Here is a 13,574-nt window from a genome sequence, read left to right as displayed (position 1 = left end):
ATCAAGGTGAGAAGAGAGAGATCTAGAGTGGTTTTTACTCACGAATTTCCTGTCCTTAGGGACCGGTGTCTTGCCGGCAATTCGCCACCATTTGTTATAGCGGGGATTACTGTAACACGTGTATATCAAACCAGGAGTCCCGTGGAAAAGAAATATATATGGACGGATTCTTGGTAGAAGTTTCAGAGATGTTTATTTCTCCAGCCACATGGCCGGGGCTCTGCCGAGGAACTGTTACAGTCTGGCTGAGGGTCCTTGCCCGCCCAGGGGAACACAAACCAACCAATGGGGAACGAGGCTGACCAGGGGCAGGGAAACCCCGTGCCTCCCCTCAGGGCCCCTCTCCCAGGGCTACATGGCAGGGGGAGGAGACCCCAACAGGACTGGGCAGGGTAATGCTTGCCAAAAATTTCCTCGTGCTCTGCATAAAAAAAGGAAGTCTAATAAGCTGCCCAAAATAAGCAGTTTGTATACAAGATGTCTCATTTTGGAAGCGCCGCTTCTCTGCTGTGCTGCTTGATAGTCTGGTAGCTTGTCTAAAACAGCATTGTCTTCCCTATTCCAAAAAGGTTTTTTGAACCACAGTAATCAGGGGCAGACCCCAAATAGTGCTAGCTGGTCACATTGAGATGGAAGATGGCCTCCCTGATGATCACTGCTTTCTCCTTCCAGAAATAGCACTTTATGGAAGCAGTGCCATGATCTCAGCCTCCCAGACAGGAATGCTGCAGTGTCTCCTGGTGAGAAAGCCAAGTTCCCCATGATGTACAAAAAGGGCACCAATATTCCTGGACCTACGTGAACTACTTGTGAAGGTGGCAGTCAGCTCATGTAGAGCGTGTACTAATGGCAAAGTTTTGGGGGGTGCGATGTCTCCCAAAGTGGGAGATGATTGGGGCTGCCCTGTGCCAGAAACAGACAGTTCCAACCAGCTCCCACATTTCCACTGAGCCCTGCAGCTGAGCTGGCAGCACCTCTGGGAAACTATCTAAGAAAGGGTAAAATGCAGAAGAGCAGAGACAATAGTAAGGAAAAGAGTGACACAAAAGTCAAATGAACCTCGAGGTCTGTGAGGAAGGTAATGGACAATTTATTTGTCCATTTCTCATTGCCTGAATCTTTAATAGGGAGTAAATTTATCTAAGTTTGCCCATGTTGCCTCTACTTAGGCCATGATGGTTATTAATACGTGATCTCTTTTGACCTAAGAGCTTTTTTGTTCTATCTTCCCGCCACATTCTGTTTGAGAACTGGGAGAGAGCATCTGAGTGGGAGTTTGGCTCTTAGCTAAGGTTAACCAATGACAAGCAACACAGTTCAAGTACGTGATGTCGGTCTACAAGATGAGACAGAACTTCTAGTAGGACTGTCATAGTCACAAATGAATACATCCAACAACACAGACACTACGGGTAAGATACTGCTAGCTTGCCAAAATCATGTTTAAGCTTTGGCACAGTTATCCAAGGCATTAGAGACATCTGTCTATAGTTCTGATGATCTAGTAGGAAAAGTAGGAAGACCAAACCTTAAGATTCATTATAAGAAACACTGACCTTATGTTTTCAAATGCAAACGATAAGCAGGAAGAACTGAAAGAAAGGTTTTAGCATGAAATGTATAGTTCATCTTAGTAGAGGCCTGCTAAATTGGCTTTTGACAGGTGTAAGAATCTAGATTAAATGATTGACACTCTACTAATAGCAAGATCTAGACTATGACACCTATGATTCTGTTGAAATTATGAAAAAACAAGTACATAGTTGAGCCCAACTTAAATGAATAAAATCTAAATCAATCCAAAGAATGTGACACATTTCAAAACTTTTTGCTTATTTTGGAAAGCAAATAATCTGCTAAAATAAACTGCTGCAAAATTCTTTAATCTGATTAAATAAACTGATTTATTATGAACACTTTTCTACTTGCAACACTGATAACAACTGTGCAACCTGAATATTTTTATCTACTAACCAAAAGAACCCCAAGCTTCCCTCACCTGTATTGTTCATAAACATTTTAGTATTGCTACTGTTAAACTCAGTTGTCTTGACATAATTCTGCTGACACAACCAATCAAAATAGCAAAGTAATTTATGAAATATACATCATTAATGTTACTCATTTGTTTGGTAAGTGTCCTCAAAGTACCTTTCAGTGTAAATGTATGATTCAAATGTTTGCAAACACTCTTTTATTGGAGTCAGGCAAAGCTTCTATTGCAAAACTTTCAGATATCACACATGATTGTACTGCGTTTTAATGATTTTTTTCAGCTTTATTTTGAATAAATTATAAATAAGCAGCAAGGGAGTATGCATTAGACTGTTATATGTTAAATAGTAAACTAGACAGATAATTTTCTATTTCTTCCTGTAAAGCACTCAAGGATTGAATTTCTATTTCTGTCGCTGTCAGTTTGTTACAAGAATACTGCAAAGAGGAAAACAAATTACTCCTAATTCACTAATTTCCTCTTACCTAATGGGAGCTTTAAAAATGATGGAGCTTCCCTGAGGTATTGAACTGTGACGGTAACTTCATCGCCAGCGTTTCGCAGTAGGTGTACCTGTCAGTGTGACAAATAACAGCTACTTTAAACTAAAGAACCATCAGTCATGGAAAGCACATTACTTACAATGAAATCAACATTCCTGTTGATCTATAATAAACTCAGTGTAAACATTTCTGACTTCTTAAAGTAGAACAGCTTGAGGATCAAGCCACACCAACAACAGAAAAGAGTAGGCAAGACAGTGGAACAACCTTAATAAATAATTTGCCGGGCAACCTGATATTACATACCAGCTGAACACAACTTCCACTAGCTGATTTTATAAAACTGACATAGGGTAGTAGAGTGTGTATACAAACAGCAAGACACATGGAAATATACTAATACATCGTACACATCTTGATCTTAAGTATTTGGTTTGATTGCTTTGGGTAACAAATTAAGCACACTTCTGTGTTTCAAATATAGTCTCGGGTTTTGTGTCTTTATTGTCTGTAAGCATTTGTTAACCAAAAGGGAACATGCACACACACACGCACGTGTATAGACACGTTTTAAACCATCAGAATTCACTTTTTGTTTCAGACTACTGTTTTGGCACGATGCCATACTGGCCAACATCATGAGATGCAGAATTACCTCAAACATTTTAAGTTTTCCACTTGTGTACCTAAAATAATGCTTACACCAGAGACTGATGTATTCACTTACATGAAAACATCAAGCTTATGTCTGATGGAAACTAAGAACCCTTTTTTCTTCCACCCCCATCCCCCCCATCTCAATCTGCTTTTAAATTATTTACTATGAAAAATAAAACAGCTAGTGCTACCTACTCAGGCCCAGAAATCTGAGTGTTGTGCTTTTGTGGACGATTGACTAGAAGAGAACCTGAGGTCTCATTGTGGGAAAAAACACCGTGGAGAAAAATATTAATGTCCTGGGATGATGTTATGAAGCCGCTTTATTCCTTAACCGCCTGCTCAATGCCCAAGGACGCTGTGCCTTTACGATGGACCCGGGGGCGGGGCCGGAGCCACAGACCCGAGGGGGCGGTTGAACGGCTCAGCCCAAAGGCTCAGGGGCTCCAGGGCCTGGGCAGGGGCTCGGGGAGGCTCGGGAGGGAGTGCGCCAGGAGCACTGTGCTGTTTTTTGGGTTTCTTTTGTGTTCCAGCTAGCTGGGAAAAGGTTCTGTTGGTTTTTTTTCTTGTTCTTTTTTCCCTTCCCTCCCCTTGCCTCACTGCCTTCCTTCCCTCCTCGCTGGTCCGGGGGTCTGCAGGGGTGGCCCCGGTGGGCCTGCGGGGTGGCTCTGGCTGGTCTGAGCCCGGGTGTCTGTTCCCTCTCTGGGAATTTGTTGTATTTTGAGGGGGGTTTTTATCCTTTTCTACCCTGTTTTGTGTGTTAATAAACAGTTTGGTTTATTTTTCCCACTTTCACTCCTTGTGACCCATTTGTCTCATTGATGGAGGAAAAGGGGAGCAACACTCATTCCAGAGTGTTTCCTCCTGAAGTTTTGTCTCAAAAACTGATACAATTATGATCACTGATTTCTGACTAAACCATTTGAAGATGATCAAAACAGGGTAGCCAAGAAAAACAGTGTTGCAAACTTCACATGCTTCTTTAAGGTCAAAAAAAGTATGATAGGGTTGTAAAGCAAACCAATGTGTCTTAGATTCTAAGGTGCAAGAAAACTATGTCTCCTGAAATCCTCTGCCCCTTATTTCCTGCAGTATTTTAGACATTATTTATTACTCAATAAACACTGAAGATGATTGGCAGCTCTGCTAGTCTCACTCTACTGTTACAAAATAGGACACCCAATATATTCCCTTCCAAATTAAAAAAGTCAGAAAGTATCAGGGCAGGGAGAATTCACAGTTGACAAAAAAATACAAGATCCTGTTACCCAATGCTGCTGTACCTGTAATACCATTTTACTTTTCCTTGCATGGTAAGTCTATTAGAAATGCCAACTTTAGTTTATAATCAGTATGGAAACCACAGTGTTTTGCAAAATTAAATAGAAAATTCAAAACCAACAAATTTAAAATGTAGTCATGATACTGTCCTGATATATGTAACGGGAAGAAACATAAACCAAAAAAATTAATACTGAGAACTCATTTTCTGTTGCCTTTTAAAATAAGCCAAAAAAGAGAAGTACTTTAATTTTAACTTTGGAATGAAAGAAAGAATTTTAATTTCTTAATTGGTATAAACATGCTTTCAAACACAGAAGAAAAACTATGTTTCCTCTTAATTAAGCTAAGAATGTTTGCACACAAAGATTTATATTTTTCAAGCGATGAGAAGAGACAGCATGACAGACATATTGCCTAATGTACTTTTGGAAGGCATTAGTCAAATTTTATGAAGAGAAATTAAATCCACAAAGTGCTGGAACAAAACAAAACAGTAGACTAGAAACTGTTGAAGAGTATGAGATTTCATTTTTTATTTCAAATTGTATTTTGAAAAGGAAAGAACTCTAATATTAATGATTTGGCTTAGAATTTCCAAGCAGTAGTACCTTAAACAACATTCACACTGTATCATACTCTCCTAAAGCTGCTTAGTATTCTTCGGGTAGTGCCTGAAGAGGTCAGAGTGTTGAACCTCACATACTAACAAAAACTAAATCAATTTCAGTGTTCACAAGAAGGTCTTAACAGTCAGAAGGTCACTAAATAGTGCACTGTTCTGTGATGTTCAAGCTTCTGCAAAAGACCACTAAGTCTGAAAAAGACAAATCTCGTGTCTTTGGAGTAACATTCAGTGTTACAATGTTGCCTTACTGTAGTAATAATACAAAACGAGGATTGCAGAAGTGAGTGGGTTTTGGTGGTTTTTTACAAGGTTGATTAAATGTATTTACTGCAGCTAACTCTGTGTGTGTGTGTGTGTGTATGTGTGTGTGTGCGTGTATGTGTGTGTGTGCATCCATGCACTTACTCATGTTCATCTGCATAAAGGAAAGAAGGGCTTCATCTGAAATGCTTGCTTTTCATACTGGCTCCAGTTTGCACGTTTTGCATCCCTCTAAGTGTGTTTATCAATTCAGGGTTTATTACGCTTATCTTTCTCACATGCATTTCTCAAGAACAGAACAGAGACAATGTTACAAATATAAATAGGAGATTCTATATCTCACTTGGCTAACTACAGTAGAGAGTCTGCACAGAAAAATATGACTCATATTTTAGGAGAACCTAATGACCTTTGTCGTCTCATTTTTACTGTCAACACCCAATTACGGGAAATGCTATATACCTTTAAGCAGATGAGCCAACGGCACAATTCATAGATGCTGTGCATTCTTTTTAAATTCTGGTGGCTTGTATTTACTGTGAATTGCTCTAAATCTTCAAACATACCTGAACATCAATATTCACACTGCTCAGAGATTTAGACAAGGTTTTGGCTGTTTGAAACAGGTTCTGTCTTATTAAGAACTGTAATAGCAATTAAAATTGCAAAGGAGAATATTTTTGATGACCGTATGTCCTTTTAGCCAATATCTATTCTGCGTGCAGAAGTCACATCATTTCACTTTGGTCACATAAAGATTCAACTCTAAAGGATTTGCTAATATCTTTTCTAGAAAACAGTAAAGATCTTAGGATACAAAGAAATTCTCATCCACAGATAGGTATCTCTAAATATGTAGAGTCTGGATGATAACCTTACACTTCAAACATATGAAGTTAGATGAAATGAATCTTATCTTGCATCTATTGAAGAATATTTAAGATTAAGTACCTAACTCAGACTAAAAGTCTGAAGGAAAAATTCTGAAGTAAAAAGATGTGAATCACCCGATGAATGCCTGAGCTTGAGGTACGAGCATTTCACAAATAAAACACTTGAAATTCACACGACGTGCAAGTCTTGGACGTGACAAGTACCTGGGTGGAAGGTTATGTACAAGCCTGCAATAGAGCAGGCAAACAACCGAGATGTGGCAAAATATATGAAGAATTAGACCATGACAAAGAATAGTAAAAAAAAGACATCTAGAGAACTAAAAGTTTTTAAAAATCTTTAAATCTTCAGAAAGAACGATAGCATGTAACACTTAAAATGCCTCCTAGGCAAAAGTATACCTGGAAGGACTTCAGGAAACTTGGCAGTTTCAGCTCAATGCATATTCACAGGGCTGAAAAATCTGGTATTGTACCTATATGTCTAGGAGAAGGCAAGGAAGATGTGTGATAAACAGACACCTCGCAGTACAAGTAGACTTTAAAATGACAGTAGAAACAAAATGGCTTTAAAAAAATTTGTAAAATTAAAGTTGGATTATTATTGGAAGGTCATGAACCAGAGTTAAGTTAGTTTAAGAAACAATGATTTCTTGATACTTGTCTCTTTTCCAATGGTCAAATATGGAGTAATTTCAAATAAATTCTTTTGATTCTTCTCTTCCTTAGCTTTGCACTATTCAATGAGAAATAATGTCTTTCTAAATGCTTAGCTGGCTAATCCTAAGCAAGCATTTGTGTCTGAACAATTTATACAAATATGCTAGGAAAAATGACAGTCAATGCCGCTTATGGAAATTTTCACAGATTTAAACTAAACTGCAACTTCTCTTAGTTTACTCAACTCTTGCTTTTCTCTAATTTCTGCCTATAAATACAGATAGATTCAGTATCAATTTAAACAAATAATGCTGCTTCTGTATGATATAATTACCAGGCATTATGGACAAAAAAAGAAATTATTTAAATTTTTTTTTTCATTATTGTGTACATTAATTTTCTATTTAATTACACACTCCAGTGTGTAATTAGCATTGTGCCAACAATGCTTGCAAAACTATCTGGAATATGAAAGACACTGATACATACTGTGTATCAGAAAATAAATTTTGATTCAACTCAGCTGTTCCCTGAAGCAATGAAAGTTTAAATAAATTCTCTTAAGGATAACTATTACCTGAAGCATGGAGACCCATTCCTGAGAAAGTAACTTTGCCATTTTCAAAAAAATCCCAAGAATATCAGAGCATTATGGGGACTTCTCTCTGGAAATGCAGGTCAGTCTCAACTGTGATCAATGTGCTATAAACGAAAAGAGTTTAAAGCCACAAAACTCAAAATTAAATAACCAGCAATAGTTTTATTGCTTATCTACTGTTATGCAATACTTGTAAAAAGAAAGAATTGTCTCAGGTATCAAAAAACTCACAACAGACTGATGCACATATCTGACTACATATGACTGGAAAAGCGTATGGTAAAGTGGAATCAGTATCCATGGAATTGCAAACATTTCTCTCCCAAATGAAGCCCTTTCCAAGCAAAGAAATTGGAGCAGCCTAACCCTGCAGGTTCATATTCTTCAAATATATTTAAACATCTTTCTAGATGTTAGTTAAGTGGTTGAGTTTATATGAACTCAAATGAGCACAGATTGAGCTAAAAAGATTAAATGCAGTTTTTCTTGTAGCCATTACTGTTACATTTTTCTTTTGTTGTTTGCTTGTATTTGTAACATACCTGCAGGGTTCTCAGAAACAGATTTTATTTGACCTGAAGTTTCTGAGGAGGGAGGTAGCAGCCAAAAACCCCTGCCATCATCTAATGGCAATGGTGTAAGATTACGATGAAAATAACATCAGCTGAAGGACGGGCAATATTTAATGAAGGCTGTCTTGTGCTACTGAGTGTAAAAACAAAACCAGAAGGTTTTGAAGGTGTCAAACCCAGCAGGTCATATGCTGCATTCTCTGATTTAGAAACTGTTAATAATTTGGATAAATTTCCTCCTTTTCTCACAACAAACTTTTCCACAATGATCCCTTTGTTCTACATCTTCTAGCCTCATCTAGACTTAATACAGGACTAAATATAGGAAGCACCAAGATCTGCTTTTTGTTGCCTACACATTCACTACTGAAGTACAAGCTAGAACACCTATGGACTGCTCAGTTCAATGGATTGCCCTGCAGTTTGGATCAGCCATAGAATTTATTTATAATCACTCATATGTTCATCCTCTCAGACTTAAAGAACTGGGGCACCTAGAACACAGAAAACATTCCTCTTTTACTAAACTCCCTACAGCATGTAGATAAACATAAAACCATAACAGGAATACCTATGGATAAAGTTCAGCAGTATTTCACAGTAGGAGTACCCCTCTGTGTTTGTCCCTAATGCTTTTGTTTTCCTAATTCCCCAGGCATGAAAGTGCTACTATCACCACAAACCAGCAGATCATCTGCAATATTCAGCACACATCAGAGGGAAATCTGTTTTAGGCAAAGTCCCGTATCTGAAACTTCTGCATACTGTCTCAGGACCATAATCTATGATTCCTTGTAATTTTGCTACTGTATAGGCTAATATTTCTTCAGCACCGATCACTATAAAGTATATTCCTTTATTCAATACTAAAAATTTTCTGTACTGGAAAAAAATGTGCTATTTGATACGGGGAATATCATTCAAATCCCATTGTCAGGTTACAATCTTCTGACTTAGTTTCTCTTCCCTCAGAGTACTGATCACATCTAGAGCCATAACTGTTTAATTACAGGGCTATACTTTCTATATTAGACTTTTTTTTGTATTAGGCTTTTTGCTGTCTAATATTATATCAGACAAAAAGCAACACCAAACACCCTTTTGATTTCCTAATCCAGTTCTGGATTACTTTTGATGCAATGTGCTAGCTTATTTGCCATTTGAAGTGTATGAATGCACTCCTGCTCTATGAGTGTTTTGTCTGCTCTCTACAATAAGGAACAAGAGCAGGTGTTATTATTCATCCTCAATTCAGCAGTTAAACAAATGAGTCTGTAATATTGGTGATACCTATAAGATCCATTCACTTATTTAGATCACACTCCCATTAAGTCAATAACTTTTTGAAGAGAAATAATACTTATGTATGACTTACACAGTGATCTCAAAGGAGTTAATTTCTCTTGTGATCAGAAATACACCCATTTTATTAATGGGTTAATTTTATGTGGTTGTAAGGCCTCTATATAACTTATATTTCCCTTTCCATTTCAAAAAAAATCTTAAAAAATACAAAATAACTGAGTTTCACTTATGTAAACAGCCTAAGTCTAATCTTTCACAAACATTTATTTAATTAATCTATTCAGAATCACCAGGGTGTACACTAACTCTTTATTAGCTTGCAGCTGTGTTGTGTTCATAACACTGAGCTAGAGCGTACAGCACTTCAAAGTTATTTATACCCTGATGAAACACTGAGGGTCACATAATATAAGGCAGTAAATTAATGAAAAGCACAAAACATTGTTTCAAAAGGAAAAGGAAGGTGTAAGAGAGATAAATGAGATGGAGATGATACTGCTTCAGAGAAGTTAGCTTAGCCAGAGTGGAAACCAAGCAGAGTGACTAAAAATGAAGAGATAGACTAGTTTGGGCAGAGGATATAAGGATCAAAGGAAGCAGGAGTGGATAGGTCTTCATAATGATTATCAAGGATAACAAGGGACATAATATAATATTGTTCTTCAAGCTACAAAGTAATTTCTTTTCTTACCAGCCCTTTTAAAGACATCCCCCCCCACCCCGCTGACTTACCCACAGGTAGCTTACACCCTTTTGTTTTTATTCCAAGTCTGTTTTTTGTTTACATATTTAACCTACCTCCATGGTACTCAGTTTTGTACAGGTTGGAGGAGGAGAAGATGAAATAAAGTGTGCCTCTATTTATGACTTAAGTGGCTGATGTAATTTCTTATAAATCCTTTGTAGGTCTTTCAACATTTATTAATGAAATAAATAAAAATTTTAAAGGGTTAAAAGACACTGGGTTGGTTTTATTTGTTTGTTTGTTTGTTTTTTCAATTGCTTTTGTGCTCAAAGAATTTGCACATTGTAAATGCCCATAATGCCAGTGTGCTTTCTGCTTCTCTAACGCAGGGAATTAAGTGCCTGTGAAATGATGGAGGTAAAATAGTAGTACTGCAATATGAACTACTTATTTTGGATGCTTTCTTAACATATTTAGAGCTTGAAAAAAAGTTGATTTCCACAATTAAATTTAAAAAGTTGTGTAATATCTTGAAGGGTACATTTTGCACAGATACTTACGTTACTCCATTTTTTAAAAATCTTTCTCTGAAATTTTGTTATCTCCTACAAAAACACAGTAAAGGTGCAAATGGACACAAACTGAAATGGCAAAATCATGTTTTAAAGCATGTGAGTTTTATCATTTGCATGTGAAAGACACTGGAGACAAAAGTATTCTGTAACTTGTTTCTTAGTGAGGAATGATGCCAGATACATTCAGTGAGGAAATAATCACACTTCTTAGAGCATCTGGAAACAATGAGGATGAATTGTACATTCCACAAAGTTTTAAAGTTATACTAAAATTTGATGATTTTATGTAGCTTTATTTTTATGCAATGCTGGGTTACAGAATACTTATGGCAAATTAGCACCTGGAGAAATGAAATTAAATTTAGATAGTTTTCATCCAAGCAAGGTGAAAAACACTTTTTAATTATTTGTCTCACTGTCATGATAACTCCTGTTATTCTGTGACTAACTCTCCACAAAAATAGCTCAGGAAAATTCTATAGGGAAACTGAAATAAAACTATGTGCAGCAAATGTCACATATTAGCATTCTTGCTATTGATGTTTGTTTCTGCCCACATACATAGCAGCAGCAAATTTTCTGAAGTACACAGTAAGTTAATGAAAGTGACTACACTAAACTTGTTAATAAATGGTGCTCAATAAAAGAGTTTGCTCACTTCTCTCAGTTCCTGCTTCAGGTCTGATGCATGCAGCTGTCCTGAAGATATACATTCAGCATTAACAGGTATTTGCTGTCCACATAATAGATGACTAAAGCATTCTTCTAGAAGTGACTGAGGCAATGACAAAGGAACACTCTGAGAACTACTACCAAGATAAAGTTAAGACAGTAAAATCTTGAAAAGCTTGATATCTTTTCTTTGGTCTGTAGTCCTATAAATATATTAAAATGCATTAACTAAACATAAACTTCGTTAATTTTTCATATGTAAAGAGCTCGTCAATGAAAACTTATTTATAGAAATGATGCAGTTTGTTGAACAGCTGTGTGTCAAAAATGCATTGTGCTTGAAAGTAACCTACAAATGGTTCCAAAGCTCTATGTTTACTTTGGCTGATTCCAAATGTAAATCTCCCAATAATAAAGAAAGCAAGAGGTCAGTCTGAGATCATTTCAGCAAGCTCCCTGTCATTAATATTTATGGGTGATGGGTTCTACCCATGTTGTTTCTGTTCACACGTCTTTGTGTAATTACAGACACTCTCTTAGTCTGGAGCACATCAAAACATGATGCCACTCAAGATACTCTTGCGCCATGCCCCAAATTCTCCATTTAAAGAAAATGGTAACAGCACCATATTGGGAAGACAATACATGTAATCACAAACTAGTGGAAGCTCCTTACACAGAAACTAGTCATAGAAAAATTGCTATGTAAAACCATCTAAATTTCTTTTTGAAGATCTAATGACAATGTAGGTCAGAGTTGGAAATTAGCTAGAGTGAGAAAAGTACAAGATGCTAAAGGTTTTGGCTTTGTTCTTTACAAACACCTTTTCTCTTCAAAAGATTAAAAGCCTTTCACATAAAAAGACTGGAAAAAATAAAGGAATATTCATTGGATAGCCATAAGGATGGATCCACTTAAATTATGCTGAAACACAGTCCTGCCAAGCTGCTCTAGAGAGATATCCATCATTTTCCCCCTTCCTCTCTCTTCAGCCATCATGAACGGAGAGGATTTGGAGAAGGGAAGTGGTAATGTCAAGGCTGTGAAAGTATGTACCTTGATTTTATTTCCTTTACAAGTTTTGATTAATGAAGCTCTCTAAAACTATATACATGAAAAGGAAAACAACTTTAACTCTAAATTAGTGAACTCTGGTTGTTTGGGGTTTTTATTACTTTTTAAAAATATATTTTAATTTAACAATCGCTTGCACGAGATCAGGGTAAGCACCAGGAAAAGCCCTTTCAGTCACTGGAACAGATGTTCTAAGCTTCCCTACTGCTCTTCCTTTTCCTTCCTCTCCGACATGTTCCTGGGATTTGCTTGTCGCCCCTCTGGAAGCACAATGACTACTTTGTTTGATTATTCTATTTCATATTTCTTTAGGTTTCCTGTGACAAAACATACACTCTAACAAAAATTTACACACGTGTCTCTACATGCTCAATAGAACTTTTAGGGATTGTTTTCTTATTTCTACTCTACTGCAACTGCATTGCTTGAATATATGACAATTCCTGGAAACAGTGTGATATTGAGGTGATTTAAAACTCTACTAATAAGTTTCTGTGCAATACCACACACTTATTTTTAACTTCCACTCATACAGTAAGATGTAACTGCAGCTAAACTTTGCAGTACTCTATGTAGACTATTTCAGAAAGTGTCTTAAATTTTATTTAGTTTTTGTCAACTGTTCATTTTTAAAATGCTTTTTAGTAGCATATACCTTTTCTTTCAGTGTGTCTAAAAAAAATGAATAGTAGGAACAGATTGCTTTTGCTAGAGTTTGTGAGTGTGGAAGCAAGGGATAGGGAATAAAGAAGCTCAACATCATTTAGATGAAAATTATTTCTAATATCACTTTTAAACTTTCAACAGAAATAGATTACTATAATCTAAACAATCTAAACAAACAAAAGCAATCTAAATAATCCAAAAGCAAACTCTGGAAATTACTGAGAAAATGGGAGAGCCAGGCAGCTGAAGAAAGAAAGGTTTCATGACATGCAAAGGAATCACCCAATCTTCATATGATGTGAGAAAAACTCAGTTACTGGTTCTTCTGGATCTGGTAGAATTACCCTTCCAATTTTAAGAGAATATTTCTTCTATGCTGAGAAAACAAAAAAATTTGCAGTACATTCTAACTAACTAACTATTCAATTAAACCATGCAAAGAATTGGTAACAGTACTGTGAAGTTTCATCTTGGCACCATTAACATAGATCTCCAAGAAATGAAACATGCAGTTTGTCTATGTAGAAAAATATTCATTTTTCCTTCA

The 13,574-nt window shown here is 36.6% G+C and overlaps 1 protein-coding gene across 1 annotated transcript in view; it reads right to left on the bottom strand.

Annotated features, from left to right (window-relative positions):
- The window catches only part of SNTG2 (syntrophin gamma 2), a 190,396-nt gene that overhangs the window by 86,960 nt on the left and 89,862 nt on the right, over positions 1 to 13,574 (bottom strand). Inside the window, exon 9 of the mRNA XM_039568610.1 lies at positions 2,482 to 2,569. Coding sequence (XP_039424544.1) covers positions 2,482 to 2,569 — 88 coding nt within the window. The remainder of the gene's footprint in view (positions 1 to 2,481; positions 2,570 to 13,574) is intronic.

Source organism: Corvus cornix, chromosome 3, assembly GCF_000738735.6.
Source record: "Corvus cornix cornix isolate S_Up_H32 chromosome 3, ASM73873v5, whole genome shotgun sequence".
Lineage (NCBI taxonomy): Eukaryota > Metazoa > Chordata > Aves > Passeriformes > Corvidae > Corvus > Corvus cornix.
The sequence above is the reverse complement of the archived record's forward strand: the minus strand, read 5'-3'. Positions and strand labels throughout refer to the sequence as shown.